This window comes from Poromitra crassiceps, assembly GCF_964638095.1.
Source record: "Poromitra crassiceps genome assembly, chromosome: 21".
Classification (NCBI taxonomy): Eukaryota; Metazoa; Chordata; class Actinopteri; order Beryciformes; family Melamphaidae; genus Poromitra; species Poromitra crassiceps.
This window is the reverse complement of record NC_139638.1, coordinates 2,345,388-2,370,200: the sequence shown is the minus strand read 5'-3', so window position 1 is coordinate 2,370,200 and position 24,813 is coordinate 2,345,388. Positions and strand designations below refer to the sequence as shown.

Genomic DNA, 24,813 nt, shown 5'->3' with positions numbered 1-24,813 from the left:
TGGATAATAATCGGCGATTGACTGGAATAAAAGAAGGAAAAAGGGACAAATTAACTGGAGCACATTCATGTAAGGGTTAATGCACGACGAGGTGTACATTATCACTTTTTAAGGGACGACGCGAGAGGCGTGAACCGTCCGAGGCGAAGCCGAGGATGGTTGCCTCCGCGAAGTCAAAATTGTAAATCAAAATTGTAAATAAGAGTTATTTTTGATAAACTGAGCACACAGGGGTGATTTAAATACTTACTTTGACCGACTCAATTTTTTTCTCAAGTTCCAAAATTGTCATATTAACCCTTAACGGGGGTATAGAGCTCAAACTGCTCTCTTGAACACTGTTGAAACTATGGCGCATTGATATGAACGGTGAACAGACCATTTAGCTAGGTGTACATTATCACTGTACAATATCACAAAATAATGGACACCTTGCAGCCAATCAGAATCGAGTATTCACCCAGACCATGGTATAAGTAATAATAACTTTGATTTGACAATCATGTAGACATTTCAGAAATGTCTCCATAAGTACAGAGATTTAAGTTGACACAAACCAGGCAGCTAGGGATGCGTGTCCTCCAGGCTCCAGGAACAGCTCCAAATGACCAGTCACTCTACAAACAAATAATCATACAGTCCAACATGGTATAGGAGAAAAATACATTTATAACCCTATACTCCATGGATAAAACATGACTTACCTACAGCAAAGTAGCCTATACTTCAATTACCTCAACTGTATATTTGAGTGGGGAGGCATGTGTTTAAATCAGCTGTCCTCAGGCCCGTATCTAGCTATGAGGTCACCGAGGTCCGGACCTCGGTAAGAATTTCAGAAAAAAAGAAAAAAAAAGCTCCATGAAAGCATGGAAAACACGGGATCGCTTTTATTTTGAAACGAAAGGCACGTCAGGCAGGAAGTCATCTGACGCCGCGTCCGCGGTAACTTGATTTCACTTGACAAGCGCAGGAGGTAGGAGCAGCAGGAAGACATGGTGACTGCCTGGCGAGATGATTGAAAGTGAGCGAGCTGCGAGACAGTGAGCGAGTGAACGACAGACGAGGTGAGTGAGTGACACTGACAGATTTTTTAGCAACAACCAAGAAAGTAAGTGTCTAGTCTGTCTCTTAAGTAAGGGTTAATGCACGACGAGGTGTACATTATCACTTTTTAAGGGACGACGCGAGAGGCGTGAACCGTCCGAGGCGAAGCCGAGGATGGTTGCCTCCGCGAAGTCCCTTAAAAAGTGATAATGTACACCTCGAAGTGCATTAACCCGCTTATACCATGGTCACTTGCCAACAAAACAATAAGACCAGTCATTTATATTTCCATGTGTAATAAATAAAGCAATCTAAATGGCTAAATGTCTGTTATTCATACTGTAAATCAGTCTTCCACGAAATAAAATAGTCCCTCCCACCTCCACCACCCTCCGTTTTAAAGCCGACTCAAACGTTAACTTTATCACAGGAATGCGGGTTTAACGATGTTTTGCGTTCTACATTAAATGAAGACATTACCGTTTGGCAGCTTGCTTTATTTTGTATCATAGATACGTATTGGCCAAGTATATTAACATTTAAGAGCGAAGAGTTTCAGGAAGTGACACAGAGCAGCGGGGGCTGTATGTGGTGAAATGCAGAGAGTTCTCTCTTCTCTCTCTCTCTCTCTGTGTCAAAGGCCGGGCTCGCCCCCGCTCGTGCACGAGCCGAGGGAAATCTCCTCTTTCTCGCCGAGAAGAGCCTGGTGACGCGAGGTTAAAAAATCTCCGAAACGAAAATCAAAATTGTAAATAAGAGTTATTTTTGATAAACTGAGCACACAGGGGTGATTTAAATACTTACTCCGACCGACTCAATTTTTTTCTCAAGTTCCAAAATTGTCATATTAACCCTTAACGGGGGTATAGAGCTCAAACAGCTCTCTTGATACCACTGTTGAAAATATGGCGCATTGATATGAACGGTGAACAGACCATTTAGCTAGGTGTACATTATCACTGTACAATATCACAAAATAATGGACACCTTGCAGCCAATCAGAATCGAGTATTCACCCAGACCATGGTATAAGTAACGTTACCTGTGACACGTTGGGAAGCTACTGGCTAATCATGCATGATGAATAAATACATGTTCTTGCCAGCCAACAGGTCCCTCTGTATGTTTTTTTATTATAGATGATGACTTTGTGTGTTGCGTACGGCTTGGGTTGTGTACGTGTGTTTGTAGGTGTCATTTTGATATGAATTTTGCTAAAACAGTTTGTGTTTGTTAGTTACAATTATGTTGACAAGAGAGCTGAGCAGGTGGTGACATGAAAGAGAATATACTGAATAATGACATCACAACAGTATTATCCTAATGTTGATTTAGAATGAGATATTCCTCTGAATATGGCTAAAAAAGTTTTTTTTTTTTTTTTTTAATGATATATTACTCTAAATATGGCTAAAAAAGGGGAAAAAAAACCTCAAATCTGCCTCCCCTTGCCATGTCTGGACCTCCCCAATTTCGAAACCCTGGATACGGGCCTGGCTGTCCTAAGATAAGTACAACACAGCGATGTATTATTCCCTCTAAAGTATGATACTTTAAAATGATTGCATGGCTCTTATACCCTATAGGTCTCAGTGAGTTTCTCAGCATGTGTGTAGCATGTGTTCTCTGAACAAGAGGTGCAAAGTAAAGGCCTAACACACTCCAAGCATGTGTCACAACAAACAGAAGAACCCAAACCAGACACAAGTTTATGATGCAAAACTGAGATTGTCTTTTAATAAGGTTTTAAAAGCCAAAAAACGGCGCGAAGCCAAAAGGTAAAGTCAGTGTGTGTGCGTAAGGACGCACAGCGGTGTCCAAACGGTCGAGCAAAGAGGTAAAGTGTGTGTAAGGACGGCACGGCGGTGTCCAGACGGTTGAGCAAAAAGGTAAAGTGTGTGTGCGTAAGGACGCACGGCGGGGTCCAGACGGGCGGTTGCTCAGGCGAGAGCACAGGTAGGGGCATCCCAGCGGGCGCTGGGACGCGTCATCAGTGATGTTAGCTGGGGTTGTAAGGTGTTTCGGGTCTCTCAACATCATGATTGCAGAAATGGGTGTCCTCTCAATCCACATAAAGTTGCTGTATCCAGATTGAGAGGACACATTGCATTTACACTTGTGTTCAATGTGTACACAATGCATCCCTGACCACCTCTGGAGGTGGTTTGGCCGATCAGATTGCAATCCTTCAATGTGTTTTGGGGGTGTTTACACCTGGCATTTCAAGTGATAAAACACAATCTGATTGCAATCTGATCACAGAAAACACATGTTAACGCCAGGTGTAAATGGCCTCATAATCTGATCTGTTGCCCATCTACCAGAGATACCCAGGGGACGATGCACAACAGGCTTATGGGCTATTAATCACAACAGAATCTTCTGGAAGGAATAATGCACAACAGACAGGTTAGGTGAGGAGGGAGAGTTAGTTTCAAAATATAATCTATTCCTTTTTACCGTAGCCTACCTGTTGATTTCTTAGCCTACTCTTGAGGTATTTTGCCACCAAAACCAATTATTTTATATATGTATATAATGCTCTTAAATCTTAAAAAATTATCATACTTTGCTTGATGACACTTATTCATGTTCAATGTTAAAATCATATTCCATAATGCTTTAAACAACATTGGATACGTTTACACCCTAGTGCAGTTTAGCGGTATTAACATGTATAATGACATTGTTGGATTTATAACAAAGGGTTAGATGCAACATTTCACCATATTCATTTAGATTTGGTGTTTTCCCAAAACATACAGGGTCAATGTGCAGAATGATGTCTAGATTAAGAGCAGTTTTTGTGCCACTGCCTGCTCCCAAATCAAAGCTTCTTTCTCCTCTGATACAAATAAATTAATATAATTTTTGTTTTACATAATAAACACTGGTTAGACCACATGATTATATCCACCTTTCGTCTTTAGTGTACTTCGTTATTACACCTCTGCTGCTATAATCTCACTATTTTGCACTTGATACCTTGGCAAATACAAATACTTATTCCATTCATGTTATGCAAGCTTTACCCTTTAAACATGGAGTATAAAAAGTAGGCTATACATTTTCTATCATTTATGTAACTCAAGATGCAGATTTCTTTTTTGCCCATTATACCACAACAAATAAATGTTCAGCCAGGCTATATATTTTTTACATCCAGCTGTAAATCAACATTAATCTGGTGTGTGTGTGTGTGTGTGTGTGTGTGTGTGTGTGTGTGTGCGTGTGTGCGTGCATGCGCGCCCGAGTCAAAAAGTCTCTGAAAACCTTTAAAGAAAATAGTTTTTTTTAAACATAATTTTGCTTTATGCTTTTTTAAATTTTATACTTTTTTCAGGCATTTTATGCTTTATTGACAGACGTATAGTGAGAGAAAGACACAGAGGTGTGTGTGAGAGAGAGAACATGCAACCAGTGTGCGAAATACCCAGTGGCAATCGGGGGGTCCCCCTACCTAGTGCCCTGGTGTCTCCTCCGCTACATTTGAGTTGTTCTGATTCCTCTTTTTAGAAGTGGATCCAACATTCGCAAGTAATGAACTTTACTTTCTCTTTGACATATTTAGTCTGTATTTTTAACCGTGTCGATGTCGAAGCAGGTCCATTTGGGATCTTCTAAACTATTGGATTGTGGTGAAAGCGGACCATTTGCAACAGTGCCACCGATGGAAGGACGCTTTATCAGAAAGAACCGGGTATTCAATGGCAGGGAAACACAATGTTGAATAAATGTCTTGAAAAATGAATACTGGACATAGTAGCCTAAGCTTTTAATCTAAAGTTTTAGTGACAATTGCAGACTTTTCCAGAGACCCCCCAACATTTTGCTGTTGATGCTTCAGGGGGTCTCAACTGTCAATCAAGGGGCCTCGGACCCCCCGAGACCCCTTGTATTTCGCACCCTGCATGCAATGTCCACAGGGCAGATTTGAACCCGGGTCACCGTGAAGAACTGAGCTTATCTGGTAGCCTACACACTCAACCCAGTGAGCCACCAGATGACGATTCTGACCTTAATTTTAAAGTAATTTCTTCATTCAACAGCCAATCAGAAACAATCCAACAACAGACAGGTAGGTCTGTGGGTTTGACTGACCAAATCTGTTTTCTCCTCATGCTGCCTTCAGGGTGTCCTTGTAAGATCCCTCTTACGATTGTTCAATGCAGTACACATAGCATACTTGCTGGAAATTCAAAGCTTTTAATGAATAAAAGTAACCTAAATAAAGTGGATCCTGTATCAAAATTTGTATAGAGTGACGGTCACATCTTACATAGTGGGGCAGTTATGCATTTTGCAATAAAAGTATAATTTGGTGCACTATACGAGGGATCAGCCGAGCAGCATTTTGGTAAACATTGCCGTTGGGCAACGGCAATGTGGGGGCGACTGGCAATTTTGCTCCCCAGAGTGGTCATATTCCCGACAGCCCATGAAGGCATCCTTATTTGAGAAAGTGAGGTTGATGCTGGAGTCGCAAAGTGGTCAGTAGTGTGTGTCGCGGACTCGCGCTCAGTGAGCCATGCAGCAGGTGTATTGTTGGGGAGACATCCCCAGTGGACCAGCCCTCTCTCCCGTGTCGTGGACTGTCCCCGAGCTTGTAGAAGACATCTGCTGTGGGGAGAAACAAGCCTTCGTCCTCACCAGAGCGGGGATCCTTCTCTCATGTGGACGCATCTCTCACGGACAGCAATTCCGAAGGACTGTCGCGGATGCAAAGGCACCAGGTCGGTGTTGAAAGAGTTTCGAAAAGTCTGGGCAGCTGATTCAAATTCATTGTAATATTCATTGTCAAGAGCAATTGATCGTCTTTGATATTGTAAGATAGAGATTGACCTATATTTTACATGAATGAGTTGATACGATATGTCAGTTAACATTATCCAAGAAATAACAAATAGTTGTATTTGTTTTCATTGAGTTGAACTGTGAAGTGCTGTAATGTTAGTTGTTACAGCTAGGTTACTTACAGTAGGAAACTCAACTTTAGGTCTCACTTTCGTTTCCTCACACAAATGAAAGTTGGAGCAACAGCGCTGCTGCTCAGGGCAATAGTCCCTATCTGCAGAACCGGAGAACCCAGCCAGCAGCTTGAGTTGCTGCAAAGATATCTTCAGCGTGACAGCACCACTTAGCGATGTTAAAATGCTACTTCGGCCGCACAGATAGCTGCCCACGCAAGTAGGCCTACGCATGCGCGAGTTGACGCCACAATTAAAGAATACACAATGTTTTTCTGTGCATACATTTTGATCTCAACACTTATTAATCTTAAAAATTAAAGAACAATAATTTGAACAAGAATTGCACTTTCTTTTCTTATTTTACTGATTGGTTTAATTTTCAAATATAAATAATCATTCCAATATCCCTACATCCCTAATATAATGAAAACATCAGAAATGACAATAATCTTAAAAATTCTTCTTCTTAACCACAAGCTTCCTTCCCTTTCTCACTCACTCACTCACTCACTCACTCACTCACTCACTCACTCACTCACTCACACAAACACACATTTGAATTCTTTATTTGCTTTCACAAATTATATAAAAATTACAGGCAATCAAATGTGCTAGCCCCCCCCCCCTCACAGTGGACACTATACTCAATACAACATAGCAAGGTGTCAACAGTAGGCCTACACGAAAATCACATAAGCCAGGGAATTAGAACTAAATTATTAAGAAATAATAGGAAAGGAACAAATAAAAAACAGGGGAAAAACAATATTCATTATAACATTATAAATTGCCTGTCATCCATGATGTGTGTAATAGACCAAATACCCTTCTTCCACCACTCTACAAAGATGAGATTTTTTTCTTAACCCATTGATACCTGATGCAGCATTTGTGTGTGTATCCCTTTAAGACCGCGAACCGCGGTTAAACAAGATAGGCTACATTTATTGTTTCCAATTGGAACATCATGGGCAAGTAAAGTTGTGTTTAAACAGCAGTTTCAATATTGTAGAACTTGCTTATGAAAGACAGATACATGTATTGGTAACTTGGACAACTCCAAATCACAGTTCCAAAGAAACGCTCCATTTTTTCCATCACATTCTCATCTTTGACAAAGGCTTGTTGCCACTTCGGCTTGATCATATACCATTCATAATGTCTGTGATTCATATTCAGTAAGTAGTGCTAGTGCTAGCTAACGCTAGTAGGCTACTCACGTCCATAATTTGTTCGACTCTCTCTCTGACTCTCTCTCTCTTGTCTGTCTCTCAAAAAAAAGAGAAAAGAGCACCGTGTGGGTGACCTAACAGAGCAGGTTTATTTTTAATTTAGGGCAGATTAATTGCCCTAAGGCTGAGGCTATAGTGTTAGTTCAGTGATGATGTCATCAGTGATGATGTCATTAGTGATAATGGGTGACCTGACGCAGCTGGATTTTTTAATTAGGTGACTGCCCTAATTGTCATCAGTGATGTCATCAGTGATGTTCTAGAGCAGGCGAGGCTGTGATGTGCAGTGGTCATCAGTGATGTCATAAGAGTAAGTGAGCCCTCACAGCAGGTGAGGGAGCAAGTGAGCCCGCACAGCGGTCGAGGCCGCGCAGTGGCTGAGCTGCATATGCAAGCTGCAGGGCCAGCTCAGCAAGCTGCAGGGTGGGCGAGCCTAGGAATCGACCGCGCAAGATGCCTAGTAGCCTAAACTAGCAGATTTCCTGTCACTAATCTCATTGGGATGATTTTTGTTTGGTTTTATTTAGTGAATGTATGCATACTTCTCTGTCTTTCTGTCTTTCTTTCTCTCTCTGTTGTCCTGTGCCAGGCTGTGTTGAGTTTCTGGCCGGCAATGTGTGGGCGGTGGCCTGCGGTCAGGACCACAGTCTTGCTGTGCGTGGCGGAGAGGTCATCTCTTGGGGAAGCGGGAGGGACGGACAGCTGGGCCGTCCCCTCGACACAGCGTCCGAATGGCCAAGGCAAGATCTGTAAAGAAGATGAGACGAGAAGTAGAGTACGCAAAGTCCCATGCTGCTCCCAAAATGTATTCAGTTACCACAAGCGTGTGACGTTTCGGGGCAACGCCCTTCCTGAATACATTTTGGGAGCAGCATCTACCGGTGTGTGGACTCTACTTCTCTTCTTCACTTGCACTTCGGTCCTGCACCTGCTTTTAACTTTTAACTTTTGGATGTGCGTGCCTTTTTCTTTTACCTTTTTGCAAGATCTGTAAAAAGATCCCTATAGAAGTCTATAGAAGATATTAGTGTGGCGTTAAGATCGCCTAAAAACAAGCATGGACATTAACACATTTTTACATGCAGGTAAAATGATCCTCACTTGTCAGAGTTTGAATGTTGGCTAATTGGAAATGTAACATTATTGTCTGGCTTGTGCAGGCCGTCACGGGTGTCAGACTCATTTTAGTTCACGGAACACACTGGACCCAATTTGCTCTCAAGTGGGCCAGACAAAGAAAATCAATGCTATAACCTATAAATAACAACACGTCCAAATTGTCCCTGTTTATTTTAGTGTGGAATTAGGCCTATAGGTACATTTTAAGAACACAGGTTCACATAGGGTCAGCGCGTGTCGTGTGCTGCCGCCGGCCGGGAGAGTTGTACGGATTTACTTTTCTATAACGTTTAAAGGAACACTCTGCCCATTTTCAACCAGCTTTGTATCATTAGAACATCAGTAGTATATCAGAAAACTGTAAACTGTTTTGAAGTCTGTCATTTAATTTGACAGTTATTGAGTGTTAAAGTGTGGACCAGTGACATCACTGGTCCACACTAACTCAAATTAATAACTCATTAACTCAAATCAACTCTCAATAACTGTCAAACTAGATGAATGATGAATAGTTTGACAGTTATTGAGAGTTGATTTGAGTTAATGAGTTATTCATTTGAGTTAGTGTGGACCAGTGATGTCACTGGTCCACACTTTAACACTCAATAACTGTCAAATTAAATGACAGACTTCAAAACAGTTTACAGTTTTCTGATATACTACTGATGTTCTAATGATACAAAGCTGGTTGAAAATGGGCGGAGTGTTCCTTTAAGTATAACTGCTTTTCTTGGCCAGGTCCCCCCAAAATATGTTCTCTTATTTTGAAGCAGTGATGGGCAGGATTTAGCAGCGGGGGGGGCGCCGCTACTAAATGCATATAGAGGAAACCCTGTCATTCATAAGAGGACTTTCAGAAGAGGCAAAAGCAACTCAATAAACATTACATAAAATAAAGACACCTGTGTATGAAGAAATGATCTTTTTTATTTGCTAATGTATGATTTTCCTATTAACCTACAGTCCGGTTGACATACATCTGCCAATACCAGTGATTCAAGTTGCTTGTGGAAACTCCCATTCTTTGGCCTTGACTAAAGGTAAGAAACTAATGGGGTTGGGTACTGAAACCGGGTACCAATTTTAAGTATGATGATGATGATGATCACTGGTGGCATCACAATTCACACAGACAGATAAGAGGGACATCACTGATGACAAGAAATCAGCTCAAGCCAGAGAAAATCCGGTTGAGCATGCCAAAGCTAAACACGAGTTGGCATGAGTTTGGTCATGGTCACTCCCAAAAAAAGTGCACCCATAAACAGTGTTCTTAACAATCCTGTAGCCTCAATGAGCCACAGACGCAACATGCCATAAACTCAGGATTTATATCTCACCAGAAGGAAATATAAACTATAGAATGTTATACTTACACCACAGATTCCCTCCACAGGGGTTCCACACTCCTGGAAAACCTGCAAAATGATTATGCCTATAGCCAGGCTGGAGGCATTATGGTTTCAGGTTGTCTGTAAGAAGGAGAAGTGTCCGTGTGTGTGTGTGTGTGTGTGTGTGTGTGTGTGTGTGTGTGTGTGTGTGTGTGTGTGTGTGTGTGTGTGTGCGTGCATGTGAGCATAATCCGGCCACGGCTATGGCGTTTTTTACGTGCGATCGGGCTGAAACTTTCAGGGGGTGTAAAGAGCACCAGGGTGACCTGATGGAGCCGGATTTTTTTATTAGGTGATTGCCCTAATTACCTAATTACCATCAGTGATGTCATAAGTTCAGTGATGATGTCATCAGTGATGATGTCATCAGTGATGTCATAGTGCAGGTGAGGCCACGTGGCGGCCGAGCTGTGTATGCGATGCGCAGCGGGCAGCTGCAGGGCGGTCGAGGCCGCGCCAGCCCATAGTATATAGGATATAAAATTTAGTATGTGGGCAATGTTTCAAGTTCTGTGTCCGGCCACAGCTATGCAGTTTTACGTGTGATCGGGCTGAAACTTTCAGGGTGTGTAAAGGGCACCCGTGCGGGTGACCTGACGGAGCCTGCATTTTTAATTAGGCTAATTAGTTAATGATGATGTGATGTCATCAGTGATGTCATAAGTGATGATGTCATCAGCGATGATGTCAAAAGTGATGTCATAAGTCACACACACACACACACACACACACACACACACACACACACACACACACACACACACACACACACACACACACACGGAGGCATTGTGACAAGCCTGATCAGTGATGTCACAAACACACACACACACACACACACACACACACACACACACACACACACACACACACACACAATGAGGCATTGTGACAAGACTGATCAGTGATGTCATAGGGGGGCACACACACACTGATGATTAGGGCTGGGTTAAAAAAATCGATTCTCCGATTTTTTATCGATTTTTATTTGAATCCTCGATTATCGATTCATATGTCCAGAGATCGATTTTTTTTTCTTTTTTTTTCTTTTTTTTTCTTTTTAATAAACAGGCTAAAATATTATGCTGTGTGTGGTAGTTGAAACATAGTTTCAAGTTGACGTTTATTTATGTTTGTAGTTGAAACAAAAACATAAATACTGTAGGCTACATGAATGGAAATGTTTGATCATTAATATCTACTTTTAGAAATTATATAGGCTGAAATCAAATCACTGTGCATAATTGTGAAAGTGTCTTTATTGACAGATGAAAAGGCTGTTATTTACCCTTTCTCACCACCTGGTGAGTAAATATACGTGTAACTAAAATTAAAATTAAAATTGACAACAGGTCTGCAACTTTTTCCCCCATGTATCTACTTGGCTGGTTGGGAACCCCTGTGTTACATAACTGGACAGTCATGTAATTCAGGGTACAGCTCAAAAAACACGTTTTGGTATCACTAACCAAATCAATATTGAAATTGATCGAATCGGAATCGAATCGAATCGAATCGAATCAAAATTAATCGATTCGCAACCTTGTGAATCGGAATCGAATCGATTCTTGAAATTTGAACCAATACCCAGCTCTACTGATGATGTCATCAGTGATATCATAATGGGGCGCAGACACACACAAGGAGGCATTGTGACATCACCGATGCAGTACCGAATTTTCACACCATAAGATCATATCTAGAAATGATCTTGTAAATTCTGCAGTCTTCTCATACCCAGAAAGACGTATTACATCTCATTGCCACAAATGTGGCTTGTGATTATATAAAACAACATTTGATTTGATTTGATTATTCTTTGTTCCACTTTCCAGGAGGAAGTGTCTTCTCCTGGGGTTTGAACAGTCATGGGCAGCTGGGTCTGGGGAAGGAGGTGTCACTGCAGCCCACGCCGACCATGGTGCTGTCTCTGACTGGGATAGCAGTGTCCCAGATTTCGGCAGGAGGGGCCCACACCCTGGTCCTCACACTCCCAGGCCTGGTGTACTGCTGTGGGGCCAATAAAGCTGGCCAGCTGGGGCTCAACAGGGTGGATGAGAATGGTGAAAAGTTACTATCTAGGGATGGATGCTCACAAGCACAAATGACTAGTCTTTGCATATGCTTAGACGTAATGAAACTGAGAGGCATAATATAAAAAATATGGCTGTCAACTTTTAATTATTTGTAGTACAGGTCAGAATTTATGCCTGTCTAAATAGTGAATCTAATATTTATACCTGCTTAAAAATGTTATATTAGCCACTGTGTGTGTGTGTGTGTGTGTGTGTGTGTGAGAGTGAAAAGAGAGAGAGAGAGAGAGAGAGAGAGAGAGAGAGAGAGAGAGAGAGAGAATTTGGGATATATTTAGCACCAATGTAAAAAAAAAAAATGCCATTCTGATTGCTTATCACTTTTGTTAACACATTGAGTGCCAGCCATTTTTTCAATCCTGTAGGTAAGTTGTGCCAGGTTTTTTTTTGAGGATTCTGGCTCATTTTACAAGAGCCGAGGATTATTTTCTGTTAAGAATTCGTGAACACCAATCATCTAAAAATAACTAATAGAATGTGTGCTTTCTCTGTCTAAAAGAGTTAGTTTGCAGAGTTAGTAGTTATGTAGATATTAGCCGTTGAGTACAGCATGGTTTCAGAGATTTTCAGAGAGTTTGGAGATAAATGGATTTTTAGAACCACCTCACGTGCCTGTGATTATGGGTGCCCTTGTCTCCCACTCTGTGCGCTCTCTCTCTCTCTCTCTCTCTCTCTCTCTCTCTCTCCTCTCTCTCTCTCTCTCTCTCTCCTCTCGCTCTCTCTCTCTCTCTCTCTCTAGAGAGAGAGAGAGAGAGAGTGTGTGTGTGTCTCCAAACTCCTCCCTCCGTCTGTGCTGCGGAGTGCTCTGCTGCTGGGAGTTTGCAGCGAGTTGAGCAGCCTCTCTCCCTGGCAGCGAGTGTGGATAGGTCTCACTGTCTCTTGGGTTTGAGAGCCCCGATTAAGCCCCGTGCGACTCTAGGCTTTATGCTGCTCACCCAGTCCATTTCTGGAACCCCCCACCGCAGCAGCGCGAAGCGTCCCCGCCTACAGTATGAGAATGAGGCTCCTTCGTTTCTGACTGTAAAATCGCCAAGCCATTTCCGCGGGAGGCGGCTGCTTTTGGTCCACGGGTCCCGTGGCTGTGGCTTTCTCTCTGTCTCTGTCTGGAGAGAACTGTCGCCACTTAGTGGTCGGTAAAATAGATTATACACATTCTCTTGCTCCAATAGTGATCTCGAAGATGTAAAAGGGGTTGATTGATGTCCCACCGTCAAAAAAAAAAAATGTTTATGTAAGACGAGATAGCTCGTCTATGGCACTTAACCGCTGGATTATGTAAGACGAGATATCTCGGCTATGGCACTCAACGTGTTAAGTGATTTTATTTTTAAATATATTTTATTTTCAACTTTTTTTTAACAATACAAAACAGGCTCAGATAGCCTACCGGAAAAGAAAAAGAAAAAAAAACTAAAACTAAAGCCCCAATAAACAAAAACAAAACAAGGGATACATATATTAGACAATCGATATTACAACGTGGTGCTACTAACCACACAAAGTGTGTATGTGCTTGTAAGGAACATGCATGACTTTTATTAAGTGATTGATTGAAACAAACAGTATTATTACGAGGGGAAAAATGTCATTGGTCATCATTTTGAAATTAGCATGTTTTCCGTCTCCATGTCTAAACACATTTGTTGCTGTCTTTAACAGGCAGGTTCAACATCTGTATGGTCCCTGCCCTCAGAGCGCTGGGAGTCTCCTTCTTAAGCTGTGGAGCGGCACACTCAGCTGTTTTAACAAAGGTATTCACTTCTTTCACACTGCTTCCTTCATAAGCTGTTGTGGCACACTGCTGTTTTAACAAAGGTTTTCACTCCTTTCACTCTGCTGTTTTAACAAAGGTCAGGGCTCCAGACTAACTTTTTACACCACCTTACTTTTTAATTTGGGTGCACCAGCACATAATTTAGGTGCACCCACATTTTTCACCATGCCTTTTGGCACCGCAATAATACATTTTAAGCATTACCTTCTTTGTCATTTTGTATACATATTGGCAAATTATTAAATGATACGATCAAAGATTCTCATGTCAATAAACGTCTGTTAAAGTCACTATCACCAACCGAGTTAACACAGTGGGGATTGAGCCTATGGCCCACTGATGGAAGCCTTTGCATTTTAAGTATTGCAGCATTTATGAACTGGGTGTCTGTGATGTGATTATCACCGTACATTATGCTCCTAAGTTGAAAAAGTTAGAAGCACATTTAAGGACACAATGATTAATCTCTGATACATTACAATTTAGTTTAATTCAATTAAAGTAGGCTACCATTCTCATGATGCACTATGAAGGTCTTACCAGATAAGAATGACTCGATAACCATTTATTTAGTCATCTGTAGTTTGCCTAACATTATGTAATGGTGGTCATGATTGTGGACGTTCACGTTACTGTGATTAGTGTAGTGACATATCCCACAGTGTGCTGTGAAGTCTCACTGTGCACTGCAGACAGTGAAAAACCGTAGCAGATAGCTGCTCTTAGATGGTCAAACGTTAACAGACAGCATAGTCATATTAATGTCAACAACACATTTTAGCGATCTTGAATGACATGTTGGTAACGTTAGTAATCCCAGAATTAGCTTGATAGTTAGCTAGCATCCCGCTAGCGATGCTAACATTAGACGCTAAGATGTCATTGTCATGCCAGCCAACCGAACGTTAGTCAGAACGGTAGAGCGGTTCTCCCCGTGCCTCCTGGGGGTTTCCTTCATATTGGAACCCCCTTCACCAAAAACATGCAATATCCTGGTTGCTAATGTGGTTCCTCCTCTGGTTGTTAAGGGCGCCTGTTCAGAGGGAGGGGAACTGGTTGGAATAGCGTGAACCTCCCACGTGCTATGTCCTACCGGTGAAGCTTCCTCTGTCAGGTGAAAAGAAGTGGCTGGCAAACTGCCCATGTCTCGGAGGAAGCATGGAGCCAGTTTCGGCTCGGGGGGGGGGGGGGGGGGGGGAACGGTAGAGCGGTAGCATTCTCCCGTGTACAAAACCACCATCTGACACATTTTAATTCCATCTGTTTGTGACTCCGATTCCGGTACGACGAGTGAGTCTGGTAATGGATGGCTGGCTGTGGACTGTCCTGTCTGTGTTCTACTAGCGATAAGGACGATACGACTTCCAGTCGGATTTTCAAAGGAAAACGATTCGGCCCAAGTCTAAAGCACTCGGAAGCAATTGCAAACGTTTTATTTTTGTATTTCCTCTGTCTTTCTATGTGAGAGATTTAGCTTGACCGCTCTGCACGCTGTGGGACAAGAGTAGGGTGAGAGAGAGAGAAAGACGCTACAAATTTGAATTTATGAAAATATTGTGCATATATATGCAATATATGTGCACTGGCTGATTTTAAGGTGGGAAAATGCGTGTAAATAAACGCACTCTGGAGCCCTGAAGGTATTCACTCCTTTCACACTGTGCTGTTTTAACAAAGGTATTCACTCCTTTCACACTGTGCTGTTTTAACAAAGGTATTCACTCCTTTCACACTGCTTCCTTCATAAGCTGTTGAGCGGCACACTCTGCTGTTTTAACAAAGTGTGACAAATGTCGATATCCAACTTCTCAATTAAACTCGTGTCTAGAGGTATATTATTACCATCGACTAGGGCTGCACGATATTGGAAAAAACTGACATTGCGATATTCCCCGCCCATGCGATATATATTGCGATATGAAAAAATACAGATTTTCACCAGATTACCAGAATAGCTCTATTTGAAAGAAAATAATATTTCTAGAATGATTGGGATGATTTTGTAGAGGAGTCCATCTGATTTTGGAGGGGAAATTAGGTATTTTAATGTTTCTCAACCACTGGGCTGTGACCTACTGGTAGGCCTCAGAGCGTCATCTATCAGGGTGCATACACATTTTGACCAAGGGATTTCCATGACTTACATACATGAAAAAGTGAGTGAGTTATGACATTCTACTTTAAAATGTCACTAGCCTATACTTCACTTAGTGTAATGCAGCCTTTAAAATCAGGGAAAGACAACATGTATGCTGTATCACCATATTACCATCCAACATCTAAAACCATATAGTCTCAAATCACAATATGCATATAAATTTGATATATTGCCCACCCCTAATATTGAGTGCCAGAATCTACCTCCCAATGATGCTATTTGCAGAAAAACATTAGATTTAATTGATTATAATCACTGCTTTCAACTTCTTTCGTTCTTCCAACATTTCAATAAATCAACAATGAAACACCGCTGCCACTTCACACACTTGGTCTGACCCCCCTCCAGAAACTACCAAGTGGTACGCTCCGCATTTGGGGAGTTCCGGTTTTTGAGCGCACGCAGGGCAGTACAGAGAGACGAGGATTCACATGCAGCCGACCGGTGACAAACAATTCATTCGTGAAAAGTAATAAATATACATTTAATTGCCCAGCTATGTCTATTGTCTTTTTATTTTCACCGACATGTTTTGTGTAAATGAGTCGCTATGTATGATTAACTCTACCGTAACGTTACTGCTATCATGTGATGCAACATCAGAGACTGAAGGGGAGAGACAGCTGCAGTGATACACGGACAACTTCTCAGTAATCACTTTAGCCTTCGTGTCATAAGTTGCGGTCTTGCTTTTTGGTGTTTCAAGAGTAAATATCTCCACTCCATGGACATGAGTTACAGCAGCCAGCCTGCTGTATACTAGTGCGCTGCAAGCTGTGGACAAGTCCGCCTCCGCAATCACATCGTTTACAGATGGGCTACTGTCTGCAACCCAACATAAGCAAAAACAATTCAATTGAGCTATTTGTGCATGTTTGTTGTGTTGAAGCTAAGCACTAAATGAGAGAGTACAGTAGCGGGGTGTCTCTCTCCTTTGAGAGAACCTGATTTCACTCAGTAGGCTCCTCCCCTAAAGTGAGAGTTTATCAAGCAACATGACGAGTTAATTTGCTTTTGACATCGCACGTCCTGCGATGTGACTATCGCGCATGCGCACATTGCGATGACGATGTGTAAACGATATATCGTGTAGCCCTACCATCGACCATTTGTAACATGAATTGACAAAGATTACATGAAGAGTAGGGCGTTTGACTGTTGAAGTATAGCTGAATTACCTGTCGATGGTGCAGGGTGACTGGCACCGTCGTAGTCAGCTGCTTCACCGGGCCGGCTGGTCGCTCTGACAACACCGCCCGCAATCAACTCGCATGTACTCGCACTCGCCCAGTCAGCCCTGCCTTGCTGTATTTCCGTCTTCAATTGGTCGATTTCGAAATGCCCCTCCTTCCCTCGCTGCCATCTTGTCGCTCACCAGCTTGCAAAGCATGCTGGGATACCTGCCGTCAGGACATCGCAAGCGACAAGATGAGAGGAGGGGCCAAAACCGAAATAGACCAATAGAGAGCCGCAGGAACGAGTCCGGAAATCATCGATGCTAACAGTCCTGGTTCTTCACTGTTTTCGCCTATGGGAGTTTTGAATGGGTTTTTGGCGCGATGCTTCTAATAATCTCTCTGGGCAACGCAAGCTTAATCAAACGCGAACAAGTGTTTTGTAATATCATCTTCACACACGAGGACCACTTTTATGAGTTTTGAAGCTTTTACGTGCCGTTAAAAGGGAGGCTAGCTAGCAAACGGCTAAATGAGACTACACTGTTGAGTCGATGGGGATATATACGTCAATAACGTCACCACTTCAAAGGACGAACACGGAAATTATCTTTCCCTCACCTGGTTCAGCCCCGTTCAGCCCGGGGTAATCAGTGCACACATCAACAACAGTCCAGGTTGAGTGCTGACGTGACGTGGAAGCCTATACGACAGTGTGTAGTTCTGGATTAGCTTAGCTCAAGCTTTTTACTTCTAGGGCTCGCATTTACGCTACAAAACTCATGAAAGTGGTCCTCATGTGTGAAGATTATCCGACTGAACTCTGGTTCGCGTTTGATTAATCTTGCGTTGCCCAGAGACCGTATTTGAAGCATCGTGGCAAAAACCCATTCAAAAATCCCATAGACAGAAACAGTGAAGAACCAGGAAGTCCGGGACTTCCGCGTTCTGACTACAAAAATACGTCATCCCTGCAGCTCTCTATAGAAGACGGAAATACAGCAGGCAGCCAACCAAGCTGCAGCAGCGGGGCAGGGCTTGACAGGGCGAGTACATGCGAGTTTATCGCGTATGTTCGCGTTTGGTGAGAAGGGGGTCTGACCCTCTTGGCCAGCTCTGTTGTCTGTGAGATGTGAGAGCCGTCCAAGCCTCACACGTTCAGTTGCGCCCCACCAAAAGGCAGGACTAAAACATAAATGGTGTAGAAAATGTCCACCTAATTTCTAGCTCCTCTGATCTCCTTGTGTCCCTGTCCTCCCTTCCAGCTCACACTCTCCTTTTCCTCTCCAAACGTATGTCCCTCAAACAGGTCTGCCCATAAGGGGGGGGTAAAGGGGTAAGCTTCCAGGGGCGTCGCCACTAGGGGGGGCGCTGGAGCCAGGCAATTATTATTATTTTTTAACACTAAAATATATCTCCCATCCTGAAAATGCGGCAACTAATTTATTTTTTGCAAGGAGTCAAACAAATACACAAAACACAGCAGCAGTAACAAGGCAAGGCATGCTTGGGCAGGAGTGCTCCTGTGGAGAATAGTGCCATTCTGATGTAATCCCCCATCCGACCAGTGCAGTGAGAGGCAGCAATGTGCCGCAAGGCATCTAGTCTGCCGGAAAGCCAAAAGAAGAAGAACAAGGCAGGCTTGGGGCGGACCATTTTGCTTGGGGCAGCAGCAGCTAGAGGGACCATTTATGGTGTAACACACAACACAGACAGGTGATAGCAAACAAAACAAGACCGGTGATAGCAAAATGCCAGGAGCAAAACAAAAGTCAGGATGCCAAAATCGCAAGGCAAAAAAAAAGCGGGAGCAGGCAAGGGCTTTAGACCCAAATAATAATCTGTTAACCAAAAAAAATTCAGTCGGCTCCGAAAGCTGCAGCGTTGATATAAGTAAAGCGCGTGCGGGGGAGGGGGGGGGGGGGCATAGTGGCTGGACCCTTCCAGGGGCACTGCCATCTCTCTGGGCAGCCCTGCCCTCAAATAATTCAGCATCAATCAACAAACAAACGGCCAGAAATACATGTACATAGGTAAATATTACTGTATCATATTTTCATTATCAATGAGTTAAGGGAATTACTGCCTACTGATCGTAACAAAAGGCATTCACTCCTTTCACACTGCTTCCCAACCTTGGCTGCAAGATGACGTTATGTTTTGATTCATAGAATGTTAAAAAAAGGTTTCCAGTCTTTCCAGTGGGTATGTTACTGCTTCTTAGCTCCTCGTGTTATGTACTGCTGTGATTTGTAGGACGGCAGGGTATTCACCTTTGGAGAGGGAAGCCAAGGGCAGCTGGGCCATGGCTCCACTGCTAATGAACTGGGACCCAGGCTGCTCCAGGGCCTGGAGGGACTTGCCTCACAGATTGCATGTGGCAGGTGATGACTAGGAATGTGCGCACTGGAATTCCATTATGATTCAAGAGCTTCCAGTTTTTGTCATTTTATAGCTGACAGAAAGTAATTATTACAGCATGTTTACAATAATCTGTATAAGCGCTTATTCCATTCAGAGAAATCTTACCACAATACTTATGATGTACCAAAACTAACTGTGATACTGTTGACATCTCATCCATTTTCTTCTTCACTGTTGGTTTTGCTCTTCCAGCCGTCACACCCTGGTATTGGGCTCCTCAGGCCAACTGTGGGCTTTTGGCAATGGGGTCAAAGGTCAACTTGGGACTGGAGCTTCAGAGGGCAGTCTGACTCCCACTCTGGTACACCTTCCTGACAGTGCAGCAGCCGTACCAAAAGGTATGTATGGGCCAGTGTTGTATAATGAGGCGGATGGTGTGAAAACACCTTCGATTTTGTTCACGTTTTCTAACCCTTTGTTCACACCAGGCGCTTAAAGGATGGCTTTACCGGTAATCAACCCACTTATAATCTCGGTAATATAAGCACATGGGCAGTGTTTTACCTTCTCTCTCTGTTTACCTCACGAAGGAAAATGCTCCTGCTGCTGCCTGCAGAAACTCCGCCCCCACCAGCTGCAAGTCATTAAGGCTTGTTAAGGCTCTTCATGCGATCCCTCCTGAATGTGTGCATACTTAAAAAATAATCAATAAGAGCCGCCCTCGGAACAGATTCTGCCTCTCCAGCAGAACTTCCGTAGCTGCGTTGTGACACGTTGTGACGTAAAACACGTCACAACGGCGGAAATTGGAGATCTCTGTGAGGAAAACAGAGAGAGAAGGTAATCACTGCCCATGTGCTTATATTACCCAGATTATTGATGATACAAAGTGGGTTTGATTACCGGTAAAGCTATCCTTTAACAAGCAGGGCTGAAGCTTCAGCACGTGGCACGTGTGCGGCTTGTGTGAATGGTCTCGCCTGTTAACTCATTGAGTGCCAATGACGACTATCGTCGTCAATTCAAATAGTAACGTAGAGTGCCAATTGACGACTAAAGTCGTCAATTGCGTTTTTTGACGGTGGGAGGTGGATCAAAGCCTGATGCATCTCCTGTGAAAGTATGGGGGATGTCGAATGTGTAGAAGCTATTTTACGGACCCATTAGGTGGCGACAGTGCTCTCCAGATTAGAGAAAGGTGAGGAAAAAACAGAGAAGAAGTCATGGGGAAACGGAAACCGCATCGGTATGCATCGATATGCATGAAGCATAACGTTAGCTGTGCCTGTGAACAGCAGCCAAGCTGCTGCCACAATTGAGCCCCTCCGTCTCCGCTGCGATAGCCCCTCCACATGATTAGTTGCCGACACCAGCGGCTTTCTGAAAAGTTACATTATTCTCAGCTGGAAGCGCTGGGAGCCGGCGACAAAAACGGCGGAACGCTGTGAAAAAGCTGGGCGTAGCGCACTTTTCAGTGCAGAGCAAACGCAGCAGAGAGCCACCAGAGACACTCCCACGGAGGAGGGGTGTGCAGTTGAGGGGGGTGGGGCACGCAGGGCAGCATACAACAGTGTTGGTGTTGTGACAGCAGGCTCGATGGACAGATTGCCAAACACAAGCTAGAATATCTGATGCCCACCAGCAGTAAATCAAGACCAGCAAGAAGGTGTAGGGTCTGCGCACGCAGGGGCCAGCGCTGCTGGTTGCAGCTAAAAAATATTATTTTGCCAAACAAAATTCCTTTGTTTTCGCTGTTTTATTGAAGGAAATTATTTTTGAGGTGTCACTACATCAGAAAATATTAGCTTCAGAGTCAGTGATGTGCTTAACACGTTAATTGCCAACGACGAGTGTAGTCGTCAAACACAATCCAGCTGTTCACTGCCAGCGACGACTTGACTCGTCAAAAAAATGATTTTTTTTTTTTTGACCGTGGGATGTGCATCTAACCCTTTTACATCTCTTATATAATTATTGGAGCCACCGAACGTTTACAACCCATTCCACCGACCCACTAAGTGGCAACAGTGCTCTCCTGACTAGAGGAACGCAAGCATTTTTTTAACTTGTCACGCCATTCTCACCCCAGCCATTCTCATGAAAATGGATGGGGGAAAACGCTCTCGTTTTCGCGCTGATTGCTGGCGATGCGGGATTGCAAATTTACATAATACATTACATGACACTTTGAAACACGCAGCATAAATATGACCAGAATCGCAAAAGCTTCTCTCAACCAAAACTCCAAGAAGCGAGCGAGTCCATGCCGACTTCCTCAAACAGCGGCCGTGCAGACAGGCACAGGACAGCAGCAAAAGCACTGAGACTGTGACGGCCGCTGCAGCCAAGAAGAACGCCCACGGAGGGAGGAGTTGAAGCAACTCTCCCTCTCGCTCTCTCCCTCTCTCTCTCTCTCTCTCTCTCTCGCTCTCTCTCTCTCCCTCCCTCCCTCTCTCTCTCTCTCTCTCTCTCTCCCTCTCCCCCTCTCACTAGGATTAAACCTAGTGCGTCTCCCTCCCGAGAGGGAGGGAGAGCGAGAGGGAGGGAGAGAGAGAGAGAGAGAGAGAGAGAGAGAGAGGGAGGGAGAGCGAGGGGAAGGGAGAGAGAGAGAGAGAGAGAGAGAGCGAGAGGGGGAGGGAGAGAGAGAGAGAGAGAGCCAAAAATGAATGGTTAAAGTGACAGTTCTATCGAATTTCACAAAAAGCCGTTTATCTCTGAATATTTTTTCTGACGCTAAAACCATGCTGTATTCAACTGCTAATGCTTACATAACTACTAACTCTACAAACTAACTCTTTTAGACAGAGAAAGTACACATTCTATTAGTACTTTTGAGATATTGTATGTTCACAAACTCCAAGCAGAAAATAATCCTCGGCTCTTGTAAAATGAGCCACAATCCTCAAAAAACGGCTTGGCAGAAGCTACCTACAGCAAGAAAAAAACGGCTGGCAGTCAATGTGTTAAAATGCTTCATTTCACAAAAGGCTGATTATCTCAGCTTCTAGTTTGAAACGTCTGTTTTTAGTGAAAACAACCTATCTTCTACTGCTGATAACTAAAGAACGGAAAATGATATCAATACACTTTTTTTTGCTGATGATACAATAGAGTCTCATCGTTCTTTGGGCATGTTCGGTGTTTACATAGTAATATCACACAATATTCTGTGGGCCTCGAGAAATCACTGAAAACGCTCTGAAAGGGCTGGCACTGGGAGCATCCGTTTTCCAAAAGTGGCTGGCACTCAATGAGTTAACAAGGATGCCGAAATGAAACTGCGTGGCTTCAGCGTGGTTGAGCTTGGCTTCGGCGTATGGTGTGAACGAGGGCTAAAATCTATAATTATCCACGGAAACGCATTCGATGGGTTGCTATGGAAAGTTGATTAACAAGTGTGGACTGTTAATAAAGTTGATAAATAGAGTTGATGAGTTAATAACTGTTTTATTTAGGGCTGAACAATTACTGTAATCAAAATGTTATCGAAATCGCAATATGGCCTATTGCAATTTTCAAATTGTTACAGTAAAAGCAAAATGTGTCTCAAAGTAAATATTGTCATGCTGCAGATATGTCCTGGCCTCTGAGACTTAGAAAAGCTGAACAGACACATCTGCATCTAGAATGTTCAGTCAAATGATTTGTTTGGGAATCTTGATTTGAGGAATCCCTTTTCAATGCTTTTACGTGATATGGTAAGAGAAAGTCTGTCACACCTTGGTTTATGATATGTTGGTGTAATAGTAGCAGATTCAAATGACATGTCTGAATTTGTTTTAATTTGTTTGACCAAGCAGACATGAAAATAGCAGCTGGGTGGGATACAAGCTTCAGCTACACTTCGCTTATAGAGGTAGTGTATTAAACTTATTCCATTTAAAAGACCATTTTGCCATATGAATCAAGATGGCTGTATGTTAAGTAGACTAGTGTTTTCTCCCCACTGCAGGTCCTTAAAAATGCTAAAATCAAATCCTTAAAAGTACGGTATACTATGCAACTATTTCACCAAAAAACACTATATACACTAGAGATGCACGGATGAGCTTTTATGCCACCCTAATCCGTGTGTATGCATGAGCCATCCGCCCGCCATAAATCCGCGCAAATTATTTTGTACTATTTATAGATCCGCGCCCGCTGTGCACCCGACATTTCACAACGCTATGAGCGATTTGGGTAGATTCATTTACTTTAAACGATTAAACGACGATTTTCAGACGGCAGCCCGTCTTTATTGTCACACAACACACTACAACACATGCATGCGGCCACTACACACACTCATGCTGATGGTGGCCGGTGAAATATGTCCTCTGCATTTGACCCATCCAGGCTTGTCCTTTCCTCCAGGGGGCAGGCCAGGAGCAGTGGTCGCTTTCTCGTACAGCGCCCGGGGACCAACTTCGGATGTTGTCGTCACTGGTCGGATGACGATGACGATCTGATCTTCTGCATGTTTTTAGTGGGGGGGTTATATACGGAGGAACCCCCCTGGGGGAGCACGGGGAGAACATGCAAACTCCACACAGACAGAAAGGCCCTTACGACGAGATACCCCACCTGGGCAGTAGGCACTGAAGATATGGGGGGGAACACAACCACAGCGCCCACAGTGTCCCAGGGGAGAATCAAACTCAGGACCTTCTGACTGTGAGGCGACAGCTCTACCACTGAGCCACCGTGCCCCACTACACTACTGTTTCTGCTGCTGTCGGTGCGATCGCTGCAGTCCACTCCAAATAAACTTACATGCTGTATTATAATCCAGTCCAGCACTTGCCCATGTAGCATACTAGGCTAACGCTATAGCTTCAAGTTTAGATCAAGACTGGATTGAGCTGTATGGGAAAATAATACTAGCGTGTTGCGTCTTCTCTTCCAACGTGTCTTCAGTGGAGACTCCTGTTTTCTGGTGACATCATTGACCATACTGTGTAAGGAGTTAGGAAAGAAGGCATCCCATTGCGTGGCTATTTGTTTACTACTGCCTCGGGTCCTTGGGGGTCCCTGCCACCTAACAATAGGCGGCTAACATGTGCCTGACGAAAAATTAAGCTTAAAATACATTCATATACTAGATAACGTAATTAATATTAATGTTCCTCATTAATGATACATCATTTCACTCGGCCGCAACCCATCCGCTATTAATCAGAATCTTTATTTCTGTGATCCTCCCCGCCCGTGGGGCGGGATATCCGCGGTCAGCGCGGTTATAACTGCAGCCCGCGCATCTCTAATATACACTCATACAAAAGGTTCCCCTCTCAATCATCACTTCTGACCTATACAATTGTGTGGCAGTGTGTTTATGTGGAGAGACACTGCCCCCTGCCTGTATTTTCACGTTTTAACATTGTTTTGCTCTGCTTGGGATGTTTCTGGGCGGAAACTTGTTCAGAGCCCTATGTGGGGGCGTGTAGTGCCCAGCCACGTGTAGTGCCCAGCCAATAACATCGCTCAGCCAAAATATTTGACTGGTAC

General features: G+C 43.5%; 1 protein-coding gene across 1 annotated transcript in view; it reads left to right on the top strand.

Moving 5' to 3' along the window:
• Positions 1–5,575: 5,575 nt before the first annotated feature.
• The window catches only part of LOC310795692 (putative E3 ubiquitin-protein ligase HERC6), a gene marked incomplete at both ends in the record, with an annotated part of 42,969 nt that continues 23,731 nt past the window's right edge, over positions 5,576–24,813 (top strand). Inside the window, 7 exons of the mRNA XM_083657760.1 lie at positions 5,576–5,780; positions 7,839–7,989; positions 9,332–9,408; positions 11,595–11,822; positions 13,512–13,603; positions 19,216–19,343; positions 19,576–19,721. Of these exons, the coding sequence (XP_083513886.1) occupies positions 5,576–5,780; positions 7,839–7,989; positions 9,332–9,408; positions 11,595–11,822; positions 13,512–13,603; positions 19,216–19,343; positions 19,576–19,721 (1,027 nt within the window). The remainder of the gene's footprint in view (positions 5,781–7,838; positions 7,990–9,331; positions 9,409–11,594; positions 11,823–13,511; positions 13,604–19,215; positions 19,344–19,575; positions 19,722–24,813) is intronic.